General features: G+C 32.6%; 6 protein-coding genes across 12 annotated transcripts; 2 read left to right on the forward strand and 4 right to left on the reverse strand.

Moving 5' to 3' along the window:
• Positions 1–147: 147 nt before the first annotated feature.
• Positions 148–3,460, reverse strand: LOC107981445. Of its 3 annotated transcripts, none has more exons than XM_031933032.1 (3): positions 3,107–3,460; positions 2,839–2,991; positions 148–2,767 (listed from the first exon to the last, which is right to left on the reverse strand). In XM_031933032.1, exons 2-3 carry the CDS (start codon positions 2,869–2,871, stop codon positions 893–895), a joined length of 1,908 nt encoding a protein of 635 aa, XP_031788892.1. In that variant the 5' UTR covers positions 2,872–2,991; positions 3,107–3,460; the 3' UTR covers positions 148–892. The 3 variants fall into 3 exon arrangements, with proteins under 3 accessions (XP_031788892.1, XP_031788891.1, XP_031788893.1); XM_031933031.1 differs by having other exon boundaries at positions 2,839–2,996; XM_031933033.1 differs by having other exon boundaries at positions 2,839–2,921; positions 3,020–3,460.
• A 371-nt stretch (positions 3,461–3,831) lies between these two features.
• LOC116417899 (dehydrogenase/reductase SDR family member 4) lies at positions 3,832–8,590 on the forward strand. 2 transcript variants are annotated; one of them, XM_032602153.1, is made up of 9 exons: positions 3,853–3,972; positions 5,409–5,465; positions 5,546–5,641; positions 5,811–5,875; positions 6,626–6,840; positions 7,007–7,184; positions 7,570–7,794; positions 7,876–8,010; positions 8,089–8,590. In XM_032602153.1, exons 5-9 carry the CDS (start codon positions 6,722–6,724, stop codon positions 8,257–8,259), a joined length of 828 nt encoding a protein of 275 aa, XP_032458044.1. In that variant the 5' UTR covers positions 3,853–3,972; positions 5,409–5,465; positions 5,546–5,641; positions 5,811–5,875; positions 6,626–6,721; the 3' UTR covers positions 8,260–8,590. The 2 variants fall into 2 exon arrangements, with proteins under 2 accessions (XP_031788902.1, XP_032458044.1); XM_031933042.2 differs by lacking the exons at positions 5,409–5,465; positions 5,546–5,641; positions 5,811–5,875 and having other exon boundaries at positions 3,832–3,972.
• Positions 3,995–6,076, reverse strand: LOC100114252 (sin3 histone deacetylase corepressor complex component SDS3). 2 transcript variants are annotated; one of them, XM_031933039.2, is made up of 8 exons: positions 5,884–6,076; positions 5,537–5,675; positions 5,393–5,456; positions 5,003–5,318; positions 4,703–4,883; positions 4,510–4,630; positions 4,347–4,431; positions 3,995–4,276 (listed from the first exon to the last, which is right to left on the reverse strand). In XM_031933039.2, the coding sequence occupies exons 1-8, from the start codon at positions 5,893–5,895 to the stop codon at positions 4,181–4,183; spliced, it is 1,014 nt and encodes a 337-aa protein (XP_031788899.1). In that variant the 5' UTR covers positions 5,896–6,076; the 3' UTR covers positions 3,995–4,180. The 2 variants fall into 2 exon arrangements, with proteins under 2 accessions (XP_031788899.1, XP_031788900.1); XM_031933040.2 differs by having other exon boundaries at positions 5,770–6,031.
• Positions 8,454–10,733, reverse strand: LOC100117988 (peptidyl-prolyl cis-trans isomerase). 2 transcript variants are annotated; one of them, XM_031933041.2, is made up of 5 exons: positions 10,528–10,733; positions 10,259–10,416; positions 9,409–9,578; positions 8,942–9,304; positions 8,454–8,836 (listed from the first exon to the last, which is right to left on the reverse strand). In XM_031933041.2, the coding sequence occupies exons 2-5, from the start codon at positions 10,290–10,292 to the stop codon at positions 8,519–8,521; spliced, it is 885 nt and encodes a 294-aa protein (XP_031788901.1). In that variant the 5' UTR covers positions 10,293–10,416; positions 10,528–10,733; the 3' UTR covers positions 8,454–8,518. The 2 variants fall into 2 exon arrangements, with proteins under 2 accessions (XP_031788901.1, XP_032458043.1); XM_032602152.1 differs by lacking the exon at positions 10,528–10,733 and having other exon boundaries at positions 10,194–10,303.
• On the forward strand, positions 10,523–13,991 carry LOC100117954 (succinate-semialdehyde dehydrogenase, mitochondrial). Of its 2 annotated transcripts, none has more exons than XM_003426049.4 (2): positions 10,523–10,742; positions 11,140–13,991. In XM_003426049.4, exon 2 carries the CDS (start codon positions 11,157–11,159, stop codon positions 12,678–12,680), a length of 1,524 nt encoding a protein of 507 aa, XP_003426097.1. In that variant the 5' UTR covers positions 10,523–10,742; positions 11,140–11,156; the 3' UTR covers positions 12,681–13,991. The 2 variants fall into 2 exon arrangements, with proteins under 2 accessions (XP_003426097.1, XP_031788898.1); XM_031933038.2 differs by lacking the exon at positions 10,523–10,742 and adding an exon at positions 10,791–11,022.
• On the reverse strand, positions 13,667–16,511 carry LOC100117916 (ancient ubiquitous protein 1). Its single transcript, XM_001601982.6, has 4 exons — positions 16,223–16,511; positions 15,566–16,082; positions 14,365–15,275; positions 13,667–14,270 (listed from the first exon to the last, which is right to left on the reverse strand). The coding sequence occupies exons 2-4, from the start codon at positions 15,604–15,606 to the stop codon at positions 14,032–14,034; spliced, it is 1,191 nt and encodes a 396-aa protein (XP_001602032.1). The 5' UTR covers positions 15,607–16,082; positions 16,223–16,511; the 3' UTR covers positions 13,667–14,031.
• Between the last annotated feature and the right edge of the window lie 487 nt (positions 16,512–16,998).

Consider the following 16,998-nt stretch of genomic DNA (forward strand, 5'->3'; position numbering starts at 1 on the left):
TATAACAAATCCTCGGGTATTTTAATACTTACTGTCATGAATGCATTCATAAAAATGATTCAAATCCTTGATCACCTAATATATCTTTGAAGACAATTTATTGTTAAGTATATCATTTTTTTAAAAAAGTAAAACTCATACATGATGATTTTAATTATCAATTTAATTTTGTTAATTCAAAGTAGATTTTTATAATATTTAATTAAATGTTTATAGTTATAATTGTAATTAAATAAAAGTTGCATTCATTAATATTTTCATCTATTAGTTCTTGTTCAATGGTATATAATGAATCATTAAATAAGAAACTTCATACATAACGCAGACCTAATAATGGAATTATAATACTAATAGAAGAATTTAGTATTATTTGTAGAATTATAATCCACGACGTATTGTGAAGTGTTTTAACTTTTAATGTCAAGCTTATTCATAACTATAAACGCTAGTTTGATATTACTTATTACTAATCCCTGTACATAAAGTATGAAATTCTTAAATGCTAAATATTATTACAAAATGCACCAACATCTCATCAAACTAATCACAATCTAAATTAGACAATTGTGAAACTTTGAAAGTTATTCATCATCCATAAACTTCCTTTATAATCAAATTGAACTGTAGAATTTTTAAAGATTAACATTCCATAAATATTAATTATATTATTTAAAAAATAGTTGGAAATCAATAAATTATATAATAAATAGTTTCATAATACTTTGTACCAGTACAAAGTTTGTCATCATCTCCGTTTTTTCACTCATACATAAATTATAAATAAATAAAACGCTTTTGCTTTATAGTACAAAAGTATTGGCTAATAATACTGCTATTTGTATAACTAGCAACAATAGTACACACACTTTTTAACTGAAAACTTGTTTAGGTTCTATCCATTGTAACTTGCTGCAATAGCATCCACATCTAGTTGAGATAGCACTTCATCATCTGAATCATCTGAATCATCACCAAATAATTTAGTGTCCTTTTCAAAATGTGTAGCTGGAATCAAGTTTTTTGAAATATTTGGTGCGTCATTATTTTTCTTTGCAGGTAGACAAAATTCTTTTCTTTCATCTGATGCCTCACATAATATTCTAGACCTTGTAAAATCATCGCTAATTTTGGCAGCACTTGTTGATTCATTAACTAAATCATTCCTCTCATTCGTATCCATAGGAGTTGATGATGGAAATTGATTACATTTAAAAGAATTTAAATCATCAAAATTAACACCTAGCCAAGAATCATTTTCATCAAAATCAAAATCTTGCAGACCATCTAACTGATTAACATCCTTTGTTTGTTGTTTATCATTAGATTTCTCAATGCATAATTTTATAAGCATAGATTCTTTATTCTTTGCAGTACTTGAATTATCTTTTGATAAAAGCTGTTTGTTCTCTAACATTTCTGTATTTTGTTTTTTTGTATGTTCATAATCTTCATCAAGTACACTTATTTGAGATTGATTTAAGTTACAATTGAAATTATTATCAAGCAATTTTTCCAAATGAGGTGTTTCAACTAACCGTGCATCATCAGAGTACAAGCTTACCAAATTTTTGAGTGAAATGATTAAACATACATATTTTTTACTAGTCACAATGAGTCCAACATCTTTTACAAGTATAACAATCTGTGTGCCTAAAGCATTGGGATATAACTTGCAAATACTGTGATGAATACGAGCATCAATCTTGCCTGTTAGATCTTTAAGTACAACTTGTGGATCATTCGGTTTATAATCTATGTATTGGATTATACCAGCAAGATATGGAATTTTTTTATAAGCCTTACTATATTCTACAGCATTTTCCTTCACACTTGCAATATCATAGAGTTCAAACTCAGCTGGTAAGTCATCTGTCATCAATTGCCATGCTCCAGTAGTAAATAAATTTTTGGTGTTTTGAGAACAAATATCTGTATACTTGTTAGTTCTATTATTTTTGTTTACATCTACAGATTCTAAATCAATTATTTCAGATTCATTAACATCATCAGGCAGAAGTCCTGCAGGTCCTGGAAATTGTCTTGTAACTGCGTGCGGCGCACTAATTCGTGTTATTTTTGAAATTTTTTGAACTGGAGATTTAAGTAAACCAACCATTATTTCTTTCCGAGTATCGTTTAGATGATTTTTACTGTTTAAAGTTGTTTCTATAGTTCTTGATGGTAATAAATTTTGTATTGAACTAGATTCCCTTGTTGTATTAGATAATACATTTAATGTTGAAGCACATTTCTTTTTAGCAGAATTATTACCATTGACAGATTCTGAGAATGCTACATTTTTTTTACGCTTTAACTTATTTTCATTGTTAATTTCTAATGTTTCTTCTGGAATCCTTAGCACAGACTTAAGATCTGCGACTTTTGTACAATTTCTTTTAGGCACACTACATTTATTTTCTTGAAAAACATCCAAAACTAAATTTTTTCTAAAAATGTTTACTGTATTCATTGCAGGAATTGTTGGTTGACTAGTATTATGCATAACCAAACTATTTGAAGATGTGCTTGCATTTAAATTATCTGCATTCTTAAATATATCTAAGATAGCATTTTTTCTAGAAACTGTATCCACAAATTTATCCTTTTCTTTTTTAGGCGCATTCTCTGAAGTGCTACAATTAAACTCAAATCTTGAAGTATTTGTAGATTTTGTTTTGCTTACGCTACCTAATTTATCTGTTTCATTTTTTCCTTCATTATCAAACTCCTTAATAACTTCGTCGGCATTGAAATCCTTCAAATAATCCTAAAAAAATGATATCGAGGTTAATGTCAATGATTTCGCAACATAACGATATGCAACAGTTAAAAATATACCTCATCAATCTCCCATTCATCAGTTTCAAACATTTTTCTATAATATAGTCTAGCAATTACAATATTGTTTAATTCTTTATAACCTATAATTAACAACGTCTCCTTGATATGATGAACGAACGTAAACAAAATAACGCATGGAACATAACCTAGCTAATCTGAATATATTATTTTACCCAACCTTACTGACCAAACTTTTTGAACAAAATTTAAAATACCAAAAGTTGGCATAGGGGTAATACACGTAAGGGAGATTCCACATGATTACATGATTCTGTGGTCATTGGAGAATTCGATCTGTGAACGTGAGAAGCGCATCTATGTAATGTTTGTATTCATATTCCTTGCTCCAGTTCGTTTTGTCGACATCGTTCGTCGTCGTTTGAAATGACTTTGGCGTAGTTAAAAAGCAAATTTCTAAAAACATATAGTTGCTCAACAGCAAAATAGAAAAACGGAAACGACGACGAACGATGTCGACAAAAGGAACTGGAGCAAGGAATATGAATACAAACATTACATAGATGCGCTTCTCACGTTCACAGATCGAATTCTCCAATGACCACAGAATCATGTAGATGAAAACTCGATGACAAAGTCGGACGCGGTACGGCTACAGGGTAAGGGGTATGGAAGTACAATCATGTGGAATCTCCCTAAAAAGGAATAGCGAGGAATAGCAGCTGACAGCCAATCAGAAGTAAGCGTTAAACGGACTTGTTGCTAATTGAGGTGGTGGAGAGAGAACATAAAGGAATATGAGTCCGTTTTAAAGATTACTTTTGATTGACTGTCAGTCGCTGTTCCTTCTTACGTGTGATAGCCCTTAGCGCGCGTTGATTTTGTTGTTGTTGAACTCTCTGAAGTTACTCCCTGTTTCCGCTGTACCCACCAATGAAATTTTTTGATAACGGTCTGAATTGGCTCTGTAAGAGCTTCAAAAATTCGATACTATCGCAATCTTCCTTTTAGAAATGGACGTGTGTATGTGTATATATATCATCCACGTAAATCCAAGTGGAAAAGTCATCAATGAAGTAAATTTTTAACGTGGATCTGCATGGATTTACGTGATTTTGTGGATAGACACAGCGAAAATTAAAAGGATTATTCGAGGATTATTATAGGATTTTTGTAAATATAATTAACACAAGACTTTTGACGTTATTTTTGTAGAAAATTTACTCAAAATTGTTTAATTTTAAATTTAATTATTGGTAATCAGTTAAAAATTTAATCAAATATTCATACTGAAACATAATATAAGTAATAAATCATATTTGTGCGTACGATCTAAAAAAAAATGCTTTTTTTATATAATACAAAATTTATAAGTTTATAACTAAGATGCTCTGCGTTTAATTGAAATTTTTCCTCTGCATAACTGGGAGATATATATTCTCACTTTACTACCATCTGAGACTTTTTTCACCCAAACCTGAAACATTATAAATACATTCAATTTATTGATATATTTATTAATAGGAATAAAAAATAACAAAATTTACTGCTTCGGTTCCAATAGCTGATATATTTGCCGAAAATCGTGGCATATCTTTTCCTTCCACATAAACTGGTTGTCCGCGATGAAACCTAGAATATCATTTTGAAATTTTTTTGTTTAGTATGTACTTTGTGTATCTGATTATTGTAAAACAAATGAATTATTACCATCTTCTTTCATATAATAACTTGCCATCCTCAATTCTTGTTTCTACTAAAGATGTATCAGTTGCTACTGGAATGTGTTGACTTGTTATACTAACTGTAGCATTGTATTGCTGCATAACAACTAATGATTAAAAAGGTCTTTTAGTAATAATGGAAATGTTTTCATATTTCAAAATAATTAAATACAAATTACCTGGTTTACGAACTGTAGTTAGAACTTTCCCGCGACTAATAGCTTTCAAATCATTTTCTATTTCTTTCTCATCTAGTAGATAATTCAATTGGGCTGGAGGTGGTTTTCTTCGTTTCTCCACTTTTTCAGGTACAGGATCATTTGGCCGACGTCGAAGTTTTCTGGTCATAACAGGTTTTACCTAAGAATAACACGAAATTTTTTATTTTAAACTTAAGAATTTATTCTTTAAAATATTTTATGGATAATTTAAACAATATATAGTTGTATTAAAAATAAGTATAAAAACATATCAGAAACCTCTGTTGAATCCCCTGTTAGTTCCATAGAATATCTATCTGATTCAATTAGTTTACGTTTCTCTTCCATATCTGCAACAAGATTTTCTTTTAAATCACTTTTTTTTTCTTCAAACTCTTTCACAGCCGCCTTTTTATCTAAAATGTATTCTCTTTCTACGCATTCAGTTAAATAATCTCTATAAATTATATTCAAACGTAGTCTTTCTTTGTATTGTGCTTCTAGTCGTTTAACTTTTCGATTGTATTCAACATGTGAGCCATCTTTTAATTGTTGTAGTTGCTTTTTCAAGCTAGCTAATTTGTCTTGGTAAATTCTGAAAATATTTAATTCGTGAATGCGTAATTAATTGATTAGACACAGATGTAATATTAAAAAATAATCACTAACTGCTCCTTGATTTCAGTATACTCCTCAGATTTGCCCATATCTGTTTCACTAGCTTCTTCAGTATCTGAAAAAAGTAAGCACATTTTGATAAGTAAAAATATACCTTCTTATATAGATATTTTAGTGTAAATAGCAAATGTGTACCTTCGTCAGTTTCATCTTGATCGTCAAGATCCCGCTCGTCGTCTAAATAATCCTCGTTTTCTTCATCCATTTCGTAATCTTCTTGGCCACAAGCTGCAGAATATGGTGAATCTTGATACATTTCCTCTAACTTGATTTCCTAAACGAAAAAATAATACACGAAACAATAAAGTTTTAAAACAGCTTTATAATTATTTTATTCTTTTACTAAATAATTATTAAGCTTTACTGACACAGACATCGGAAGTCGGAAATGTGACGTTTGTTTTTTTAGGTTAGTATACAGTATACACAGCATCAGCATCTAGTAGAACATACAGCATAGCAGAACTTGTATAGGTACGTACATTGTCCCACATTTATACAAATCGCAGGGGCCGTATCCTCTATCTTATATGTGGAATATAACTTTGTGGTTATGGAAATACATGACTTGTCGGTGTGGATCTTTGTCGATCACATGTTTTGTGGTGGACGATAGACGGAACGCGACCCGTGACAGTCATGACTGTCACATCGCGCGCCAATTATGAAAATGGACTCGACTACAGGCGGAAAAGAAAGAATAATTGAATTATTTTATTTCTTTTTAATAAAATTGATGATGAAACGTTTTAAAAATGTAATTATGAATAGTTATGTTATTAAATAAAAAGAAATATGGATACCTTAGCTCATAATAGTATTTGTAAATTTATTGTATTCCCAGCCGCAATGAAAAAAGTTTATTATAAAGTTTAAGAGCTTTAACAACCTTATACATTATTATTAAATTACATATATTTATTTTGATTTTACTGTCATCAAGGATAGTACTTGTTTTTACCTCCGTAGATGCGTAATATGCTATTATAGAAATTTAAATAAAAAAGGTTTTCATAATAAATAATACTTTTGTAAATAACAATATAAATTGTTGAGCAATTCGCTTTAAACTTATTTCCGATCCTTTGTCAAGTCTATACAATAAATATATCAATATCAATATCTTATAATTTCAAACGATAAATTATTGCGTAATAAAGAATAAACTAGTAATAAACTGGGGTAGCGACGCTTTGTAAAGGTGGCAGGCCTTTTCGCTTTCAGATTTCTGAGATTTCTCTGCATTTATGAATCTGATGATTTCTGCCTGTATCTTGCGGAACTCTTGAAAGTTGGACACTGGATTGGACTTTGAACTGAATGATGTTACGCGTCGCAATGGATCAAGTCGTGCGAGGTTTGGTCAGTGCCTCAAAATCGATTATTAAATGCCGTAGATTAGAAGGAAAAGTTGCTATTGTGACAGCTTCTACTCAAGGGTAAGATTTATTACAAAAGATGTTTGTAAAACAAAAAGTTATGCTTATATTTTTATAACATACTCCTGTGTGCATATTTCATACTGCTAAAGTACTAAAAAGTGCAACATCATTCGCAAAATTTTTTGTATTTCCCCTATGTTTCATTGTTTTTTTTTGTTTTTAGAATTGGATTTTCTGTAGCTCGACGTCTAGCTCAAGAAGGAGCAAAAGTGGTAATAAGTAGTAGAAGAGAAGCAAATGTAAATAGTGCACTCGCACAACTCAAAGCTGAAGGCCTGGAAGTCTCTGGGGTTATTTGTCATGTTGGAAAAGAAGAAGATAGACACAAACTTTTAAATGAGGTGAAAAATAATAGTACATTACGATCCGTGTGACTTAAATGGTTCTTTTTTACACGGCGCAGTTAGCACCCGAGCGTAGCGAGGGCGCTAAGCGCCGTGTAAAACTGAACCATTTAAGTCAACGAGTATCATATAAAATTTTATAGCACAGACTGCTAAAATCCGCAAGTCTCGCCTATTCGTGACTAAAGTAGTCATTATTTGCACCGTGTGGTTAGCGCACGAGCGTAGCGAGTGTGATAAACACGGTGCAAAAAAGGACTACTTTAGTCACAGATAGGCATGACTTAACAGCGGATTTTAGCCACACTGTTCTATAAATTCATTATTTAAAAATATACTTACTGCGATTAACAAATGAAATTACTTAAGCTACTTTTCATAGACAATCTCGAAATACGGAGGCTTGGATATACTCATACCAAATGCTGCAGTAAATCCAGCAGTAGGTTCAGTAATGGAATGCAGTGAATCTGTTTGGGACAAGATATTTGAAATAAATGTTAAAAGTACTTTTTTGTTAATGAAAGAATCCCTACCATATCTGAGGAAAAGTAAATCACCTTCAATTGTAATAATGTCATCAATTTCCGGCTATCAACCATTTAGTGTAAGAAATTTAATAATTGTACCACAATATTTCTATAATAATGTTTGATTGAAATAATATATACACTTCATATTTTTGCAGCTACTTGGAGTATATTCTATCACAAAGACCACTTTGTTGTCATTAAATAAAACTGTTGCTGAAGAATTAGCTAGTGAGGGCATTAGAGTGAACGCTATTGCTCCTGGTGTTATCAAAACTAAATTTGCAAAAGCAGTATGCATAACTAAATTGATGAGTGATTAATTTTTAATTTATTACAATATCATTATTAAAACAACTATCTTTTTCCAGTTGTATGAGTCAGAGGAAGCTAATGAAGCAACACTTTCGGTTATTCCAATGCAACGTTTAGGTGAACCTGATGAAGTTGCAGCAGTTGCAGCATTTTTAGCAAGTGATGATGCTTCATATATAACCGGAGAAACAATTGTAGCTGGCGGGGGTATGAGATCAAGACTCTAGAAGATTTAGGTCGTGATCAAAATGCAGCATAAAGCCTTAAAACTTTTATAGCTATGGACTTAGCATTGAAGTAGGCTATTTTGATTACGACTATAAAGATAATAATAAGATAATTTTTTTTATTTTGCACATGTACATATTTTTGGTAAAGAAATGGTTTAGGATAGTTGTAAATGATTATTAGGTTCCACAAATATTTTGGAAAAAATATTTTATTTGTACAAATAAAGAACTTAAAATATTTTTGTTAAATTCAATGCTATGTTAATTCTCCACAAGAAGCTATTACAACTTTTTGTGTAGGAGTTCCACTTTTTGTACCATATTTTTCGATTTTTTTTAAAACATCTAAACCACTTAAAACATGGCCAAATACAACATGTTTTCCATCAAGCCAGTCTGTGCGTGCAGTACACATAAAGAATTGTGAACCATTGGTATTAGGGCCTGAATTTGCCATTGATAAAGTTCCAGGTCCTGTATGTTTCAGTTCAAAGTTTTCATCTTCAAATTTATTCCCATATATTGATTTACCTCCAGTACCATTATGATTTGTAAAATCTCCTCCTTGACACATCTATATATTTATAAGGACTACATACTTGAAGATAAAATAGTTCTATAAAGATTCAAACAATTTTCAAAGTATATATAATAATTATTTAAGTTTAATAAAGGATACGAATTCCGGAATAATCCTATGAAATGTGCTGCCTTGATATCCATAGCCTTTTTCATGAGTACAAAGACAACGAAAGTTTTCTGCTGTTTTAGGAACAATATCTGCTCTTAACATCATAATTATCCTTCCCAGTTCTTGTTTTCCAACACTAATGTCAAAGTAAACTTGAGGATTTTGTTTTCCTTTTTTATTTGGATCATCATCTTTTGAAGCCGATGTTTCATCACCTGTATTTAGAGTTTCCCCTGCATGTTCTTGTAGCCATACATCATCAGCCCAAACAGGTTTAGAAGAACCTTCTTTAATTTTTTGAGGTTTTGCTATATTTACTCTGATTGTACGTCCAAACAATTCAGAATCATTCTGTAAAATGTAAATAAGAGTATGTTTATTTTTTTGACATAACAAGATACTTATCAGAGGTGAGACCTTGCAAATGTCGTAAGATCTATTTTTATCAAGCTTACCATGTTGTCAATAGCAGAAGCAGCATCTTCTGCAGCTTCAAATTCAATGAAAGCAAATCCTCTATGTTTTTCAGATTCATAGTCTAGTGGAATTTGAACATCAACTATCTCTCCAAATGGAATAAAAGCTGCATTTAATATTTTTTCATCTACTTCTTCAGCCAACCCCCCTATAAATGTTTAAGATTTATTAACATTATTTCATACCATATCTTAATATTATATTATGCAAAATTAACACTCAAGCCGCAAACACATGCATGCTGTGGGCTTGCCATTTTTTCTTTCTAGCCTTATACTATTTTTTGCGATAATGGGCCAAAAGCTCAACATTCCTTTTTGGGCACCAGGAGGGAATGTGGTACTTTGGTGTTGCAAAGATTATTTTTCATTTATTTTACTTGTTCTGGTTTATTAAATATCGTAATATGATTATTTTAATAAGTTATATAATGCCTGTATCATTCAAAATATAAAAATAAGAAGATTTAACAAATGATTAAGTAATCTCTGATACATAAGATAATTATAAAATACATTTAAAATATCAACTTGAGCTGAAGAATTTTTACCAATAAAAATATTTTCCAAAAGCTTATTATAAAAAATTGAACAGGTTATAAAATTATGTCATAAAAACTTAATTTTGGATGTTTAATCATTCAATTTTCATAAGTAAAAAAAGCGCATATTGTGTTATTAAAGAAAATTAGAAACTCCTAGCTATTCTTATTTTATATAAATATTAATACAACATAAGTAGACTAAGAGATTGGACACTATACTTAATACATAAACAGAGAATTACTACGGCAATGAGTAAAATATATGACATTAAAATATCACAGACCAACATAAATGGTTCTCTTTGCGTTCCCACTCATACTGCTTGACAAGCTTCGGATTTCTTATTTGTTGTTTACTTTTATCTGTATACTTATTATTTTGATGCTGGCATTTGGCATCTCGACAAAAGCGTGACGCTTCGCAGTCGCGCACTCCCTCGCGCTAATATTGGAAAAATACAGAGTAGGTTAGCTTTTGTGCTCTAGCGGCATTAGAGAGTATTAAAATTCATAACTATAGATATACTATAAAATGCTACAAATGTATACATACATACATCAATATACGACGATAAGAAACGATAAAGTCGTCTGCTTATTTTGTTGACCGACAATCTTCAAGCGACCCATTAAAATCGTCAAGAATTGATAAAGCGATCCTCATAAAGATTACCTGGGGTGCAATCAGTCTTATTCTAAAATAAACGTTCAAGCTGTGAGGAAGAATTTTTGATACGTCGGGAATTTTTAAAACAGGGTCGACCAAAGGTAGGTAATTCTTATATTGATATGACATTGGTAATTGACATCAGAGTTGTTACTTGTTAGGATTAGCGCAGTCTGCGCGGCAATTGAAAGAAATCTTTACAGTCCACTCCGCTTACTTTGAATTATAGCGATTTTTGTTCTGTGTTTCTCTACAAATAATCATGTTTAACAGTCGAACATATTGATAATTTTATCAGTAAGATTTATTTTATTAAAAAATTACAATTCATTGTTTAAAGTTGGCTTTAAAAATATAGTACTTAGTATATATTATATATAGGTATGTCCTTCTTTTGATTTTATAATTTTATTATGAACTTGAAGGAGAAAATCAATACTTTGTATCATGTAACTATAATCTATGATTAAAAATAACATTGTAACCCTTATATTTCAGAAGCAGAACTTAACAAAATGTTTTCTCGTCTCTGCACAATTCAGGGGACAATAACTAAGTCTTCCAAACTTTTGAATCAATCCATGAGTACTAATAAAAACTTGGCATACGTCAATGGAAAATGGGTGGGTGCCACCAGTGGCAAAACATTCCCAGTCATGAACCCAGCGGATTGTTCAACAATTGATTGTGTCCCAGACATGAATGTAACAGATACTCGACTAGCCATTGATGCAGCTGCCAAATCATTTGAAACCTTTCAAAAAACTCTAGCTAAAGAACGCAGTGAAATGTTAAGAGCTTGGTATAATTTATTGGTAAAACACTCAGAAGAATTGGCAGAAATCATGACCAAAGAGAATGGAAAATCATTGGAGGAATCTAGAGCAGAAGTTAGATATGGCAATTCTTTTGTCGAGTGGTTTTCTGAAGAAGCTAGACGGATAAATGGTGAGGTCTTACAATCACCATTCAAAAATAGAGAATTGTTTTTAATTAAGCGACCTGTTGGAGTTGCTGCTTTTATAACTCCATGGAATTTTCCACATGCCATGATTACAAGAAAGGCTGGAGCAGCTATAGCAGCTGGTTGTACATGTGTGATCAAGCCTTCAGAAGACACTCCACTTACTGCTTTAGCCCTTGCACATTTGGCTGAAGAAGCTGGATTTCCTGCTGGCGTAATGAATATCCTAACAACGAGTCTAGAAAATTCAGTGGCTGTTGGTCAGGAACTTTGTCATAATCCAAAAGTTCGAGCATTGTCCTTCACAGGTTCTACAGCTGTAGGAAAAATCTTATACCAACAGTGTGCTTCCACAATGAAACGCTTGAGTCTAGAATTAGGTGGCAATGCTCCATACATTGTATTCGATACAGCTGATGTTAACTTAGCGGTCACCGGAGCAATGGCAAGTAAATTTAGAAATTCAGGGCAGACATGCATTTCAGCAAACAGATTCTTTATACACTCTAAAGTGTATGACGAATTTGTTTGTAAATTTTTGACTAGAATAGAAAGTGAAATAAAAATGGGTGACGGAAGTAAAAAAGGAAATACTCATGGACCTTTGATTAAAGAGAGTCAGTTAAAAATAGTTAGCAATCTTGTGAACGATGCTAAGACAAAAGGAGCCACTATTCATTGTGGAGGCAAACCTTTGCCAGATATTGGTTCTCTCTTTTATGCTCCAACAGTAATAACTGATGTCACAAGAGATATGGAAATATATGGTAAAGAAATATTTGGGCCTGTTGCTGTAATACATAAATTTGATGATGAGGAAGAAGTATTACAAAGGGCGAATGAAACTCCAGTAGGTTTAGCTGGATATTTTTACTCTGGAGATATCTCACAAATCTACAGGGTAGCAAGAAATTTACAGGTAGGAATGATTGGCGTAAATGAGGGATTAATTTCATGCACAGAAGCAGCTTTTGGAGGCATTAAAGAGTCTGGAATTGGAAGGGAAGGTTCTAGCCATGGCATTGATGAGTATGTTGATATTAAGTATGTTTGCATTGGAAATGTTCAACATTGATGAATGAAATACTAAATTTGTGAGCAACATATGCATGCATTTTGTAAAATACACTATTGTGATTATCCCATGATTGAAATGTTTGGGATGTGTTAGTAGGTAATCAAAATATAAATGTCAATATTTTCTAAAAGTATTCTATATTATTTGCATATATAGTATGTAAATGGGTGTTATTTATATTTTAACATAGGATAAACATAAAAATAATTGGATAACTTTTTATTTTCTCAAAATCTTTCTATTCTTAAGTTATTAAATTTACACATAGAACGTTTATATATAAAAAAATGAAGGTTGAATATTAATACATTTTTCTTTGTACAAGGATTAACAACATACCTCAGATTTTATCTTAAATTAGCTCAAAAGCTGCAAGTAAAAAACGTGAAGTTTAAAATAAGCGATATGTAATATGCAGGTTAGTCTTGAACACATATCTTAAAAAATATAGAAATATAGAAATGATTGATAATTTTTAAATAACCTTACATGTGAAGTTACTCAAAAATTATGAATCAATTTATGTTCCATTTTGTTGTACAATATAATGTAATGATTGTCGTCTGTGTTAAAACTATGTCATATTTTGCAAGGCAATGATCATACAATAAAATTTACTATATATTAAGCTTATGAAATTTTGAAATCATTACAATTGGTTAAAATAATTGTATTATTAATACACTATCTGTGCAACTGTTGTGCTTTAAAAAGTTGTTTTTAGTAAGTATTATTACACTTAATAGTAACAGTGCCATTTTAATTATATTTTGCTAATGATACAAATATTTTCTTTTATATAAAGGAATGTGGAATCTGTAAAAATCTATTTTTTTTTATAAGAATAATTTAATAACTTGATTTAGAAATTTCACCTTAAACTGCTTTATTTTGCATGGATTTATGCAGAATGGAAGGATTTATGCATTTCTATAGATTTCTTCAATTGATGGTTTACAATAAACATGCTCATCATAAAAAGATTAATTTCAGAAATTAATATTTATTCCAAATTATGTACCAGTCAATTAAGGGATATTCTATGAGTAAAATATGTTTCGCATTCCCTTTCTTTTATTAAAAATGTAAGTTTATTGATTAGTTTTGAAAGATAATTCATACTGAAGTAATATTAAAATACCGTAATGTTCGATCAGAATAGTCTTCCATGTACAGTCTTCCATAGACTAATAGGGCAAAAAATACAAGTAAAAAGTTCTTGTGCAATTCAAGAAATGTTTGGATTACAAATAAGAATATTGTATTCGTGAGATGTAATAGTAAATACATTACAGCAAAAAACTCTTATATTACACTTGTTCTTAATTATGGCGCAGTAGCAACAGCGTCAACAGTCTTTCAATCCATGTTTTTCTATATACCTAGCCCTTGCTTCAGCAATCATTTTTGCTTTTCTTTCTTGAAACGTTAATGCTGTAGTACTAGCATTAATTGTCTTGGGTGCAGACACAGAAGACTTGCTTTTTGAACTGCTTGGTGTTGATGTGGTAGGAGATGGCTCTGGTGTATAAGTAACAATGCCATCAAGAATGTTTGTAATTGTAACATCGACATTTCTGGTTTTTACTGAATATAAAAAAAATTAAAGTTACTAACATAAAAATGATTTCACATATTTTATTTTTATCTAAAAAATTTAAATATATTTTTTGATACTCACAAAGATCTCTAAGAATTACATTGTGTGGAACCAATGGAAGAACTTCACTAACTTGACGCGTCATCCTTTGCATTTCAACGCTGGCAACAACTGGTGAACCTGACACATTTGGATTCTGAGGAGTTCGGTTGTGAACCTTTTCCATTATATAGCGTTTCTCATACTCAGTTTTATCTGAAACTGTGTGTACACTTGTTTCAATTTTCAATTCTTGAGCAATTTCTTTTTCAACATCTCTTACTAGAACGTTTGGATCTGCATTCCTCTTTACTTTAAGAAATTTCACAGTAAAAATAGTGTAAGGAACAATCATAAACCACATCACGTCTGTCCACCAAGTTGAGGCTATGGAAGTAAGTCGTATGTCAACAAATTCTGATCTCCAAGCTCGAAGAACAACAGGCTGAACTGCTTGTTCTATATTAAAAGGCCATGTGTTGAATTTTAACAATGCCTTGCGACTGTTAGTTGCACTGAACTCAGGTTGCAAAGCAATGCTTGTTTTTGAAGTAGGAAGAAAACGTTTAATTTCAGCAACCAAAGCATCAGTGCTACTCATGTTCATTTTCTTCAGACCAAAAGCATTGTTCAATGAATCTGGTAAATTTGAGAGACTTGGTGTCACTGTCTTTGCTGCTGCAGATAGAATAAAATCATCCAGTGCCGAGATATTGTTGGCAATAACAATTCTAGCTTGTTCATCTCGCTTCTCTCCATCAGGACTAACTTTGACAATTATACCAAAAGCAAAGGCAAGACCACGATTAAGAAATAAGCGCAGAGTCTGACTATCAGGTAGGATTGAGGCAAATATCCACAGCTGCAGACAGACAAGCAGCCTGAGAAGCACAAGAACCAATCCAACAGGTATGTAAATCAATATCGATAACAGTTTCCAGCCACTGGGGAACCTGAAAGAGCATTAAAAAAAGATTACACAAAACTGCCATCTGCATTTATTGTTGAGCATGTACGGGACTGACAACATTTTTCGTATTATTGCGGTATTTTGTGTAAAAATAAGAGCAGAGGAAAACATGGCGCGCGTCGTGTCGCATAAACAATGAAGCGGCCCCGTTGTAAGTAAGTAAGTAGGTAGACAACACCTCAGCCGCGGGCCAAGTGCGTCACATCGTGAAATTCGGAAATTTGCCAGGAGCGAGTGGCATGTTTTAATCAACTTCTTGACGTCACGACTCACCTGCTCTCGTCGAAAAGCTCCTTGATATCAATTTGTGACATTTCTCACGAAAAACATCTGTTACAATGGAATCGAGCTACTGTAGATGCACTGGATCCACTGGTCGAGCATCAAGCGCGCAAAAACAGGCCCAGCCTCCGCTCTACGCGGGAACACTCGACTCGGGCACGGGCGGTACTTCTCCTCCGGGAGTTCCAAGAAAAGTACTTACTGATTTTTCGTCACTCGATCTTTTGCAGCGACGTTCTATGACCTTCCATTTCCCGATCAGCTGTTCAAAGCATTTGCCACTCGCGCGAATCGCGATTTCACTTGTGAGTCTGTTCCTTGTTATAGTCGTTTTATTGACGCCGCGCTGCGCGCGCGGGAGTTGTCGTCGTCACGGTAAGTCGTTGGCCGTCGCACTTCGCTCCGCACTCGTTCGTCGCTGATAGTGAGTAGAGTGCGGTGTTCGGCGCATGATACAAGATGAATGTTTCAACAGAGGACAGCTCGTTCCAAGTTCCTAATTTAATCACTTGAATAACAATACTTACATTAAACATAATCGAATACATTGATAAAGAATTGAATATTAAGATAACAGTGGTTCGAGTTCGAGATTTCGAAGTCAGTCTGCCACCAAAATTAAGCCAAAGCAAAGCAGAAGGAACTTACCTTGTATACAGTGAATAGTGATATACGCATCGGCATTACGTACTATGTTATACTTATATGTATATACACTGCACATATGGAGATGGAGACTTTTCATCCTTCATTGTAACCTCAAATTTGTGCAGGTGCACATACATTGTTGATTGTCGTGGATTCTAAAAATCTGTGGTAAAAAATAGGCGTAAAAGTAAAGATTAGACCCAGATAACAGCACGTGCTGTCTCCACCGAGACTTGTTGTGCCGCACGGCGTGCTGTCCGTGTGCCGTCTCTGTGCTATCAAGCGGGGACATCTGGCGGGCGTTTTTTTGCAGAGCATGCTCTTGACGTGCCGCACGTCGTGCTGTCACTGTGCCGTCCAGTTGCTGTCTCGACCTAGGGCGTCTGTACGCGACGGCACAGAGACTGCACAGCGACAGCACGCGTGCCGCGTGCTCAGAATGTTGCATTATTAATAATTATGGACTTTAATTAGTAAAGAGCATACATTTATTACTTTTTTTATTCTCTCCAAACCGAATTACATTTAAACATTATTTGATTACATAATTCTAATTATTAGCGATGATTATTAGGTGCAATTGTGCATCAAATTGTAAGAAGAGTTGTGGCTCAGAGGCTAGAGCTTCGGACTTCTGATCCAAAGATCGTGAGTTCCAGCCCTACACCCGGCAGATTTTTTTTTCTTACATAAAATTTTTTTTATACTATATAACAAAATTTATTAATTATTTATGATGTAGATGCTTAGTTATGCGTTCTAACTAATTTTTATTT

This window comes from Nasonia vitripennis (genome assembly GCF_009193385.2).
Source record: "Nasonia vitripennis strain AsymCx chromosome 5 unlocalized genomic scaffold, Nvit_psr_1.1 chr5_random0004, whole genome shotgun sequence".
Taxonomy (NCBI): Eukaryota; Metazoa; Arthropoda; class Insecta; order Hymenoptera; family Pteromalidae; genus Nasonia; species Nasonia vitripennis.

Coding starts and splice junctions, on each gene's coding strand:
- LOC100114252 (XM_031933039.2), bottom strand. Junction 5,457..5,536: donor TCAAGATGAAACTGACGAAG/GTACACATTTGC, acceptor TACTTTTTTCAG/ATACTGAAGAAGCTAGTGAA. Junction 4,884..5,002: donor TAACAGGGGATTCAACAGAG/GTTTCTGATATG, acceptor TGTTATTCTTAG/GTAAAACCTGTTATGACCAG.
- LOC100117988 (XM_031933041.2), bottom strand. CDS start 10,292: ATGAGTGGGAACGCAAAGAGAACCATTTATGTTG. Junction 9,579..10,258: donor AAAGAGAACCATTTATGTTG/GTCTGTGATATT, acceptor AAACATTTATAG/GGGGGTTGGCTGAAGAAGTA. Junction 8,837..8,941: donor ATAGGATTATTCCGGAATTC/GTATCCTTTATT, acceptor ATAAATATATAG/ATGTGTCAAGGAGGAGATTT.
- LOC100117954 (XM_003426049.4), top strand. CDS start 11,157: ATGTTTTCTCGTCTCTGCACAATTCAGGGGACAATAACTAAGTCTTCC.
- LOC107981445 (XM_031933032.1), bottom strand. CDS start 2,871: ATGTTTGAAACTGATGAATGGGAGATTGATGAG. Junction 2,768..2,838: donor ATGAATGGGAGATTGATGAG/GTATATTTTTAA, acceptor TCATTTTTTTAG/GATTATTTGAAGGATTTCAA.
- LOC116417899 (XM_031933042.2), top strand. CDS start 6,722: ATGATGTTACGCGTCGCAATGGATCAAGTCGTGCGAGGTTTGGTCAGT. Junction 7,185..7,569: donor GACACAAACTTTTAAATGAG/GTGAAAAATAAT, acceptor TACTTTTCATAG/ACAATCTCGAAATACGGAGG. Junction 7,795..7,875: donor CCGGCTATCAACCATTTAGT/GTAAGAAATTTA, acceptor ATATTTTTGCAG/CTACTTGGAGTATATTCTAT.
- LOC100117916 (XM_001601982.6), bottom strand. CDS start 15,606: ATGTCACAAATTGATATCAAGGAGCTTTTCGACGAGAGCAG. Junction 15,276..15,565: donor GAGCTTTTCGACGAGAGCAG/GTGAGTCGTGAC, acceptor ATGCTCTTTCAG/GTTCCCCAGTGGCTGGAAAC. Junction 14,271..14,364: donor TGTAATTCTTAGAGATCTTT/GTGAGTATCAAA, acceptor TTTTATATTCAG/TAAAAACCAGAAATGTCGAT.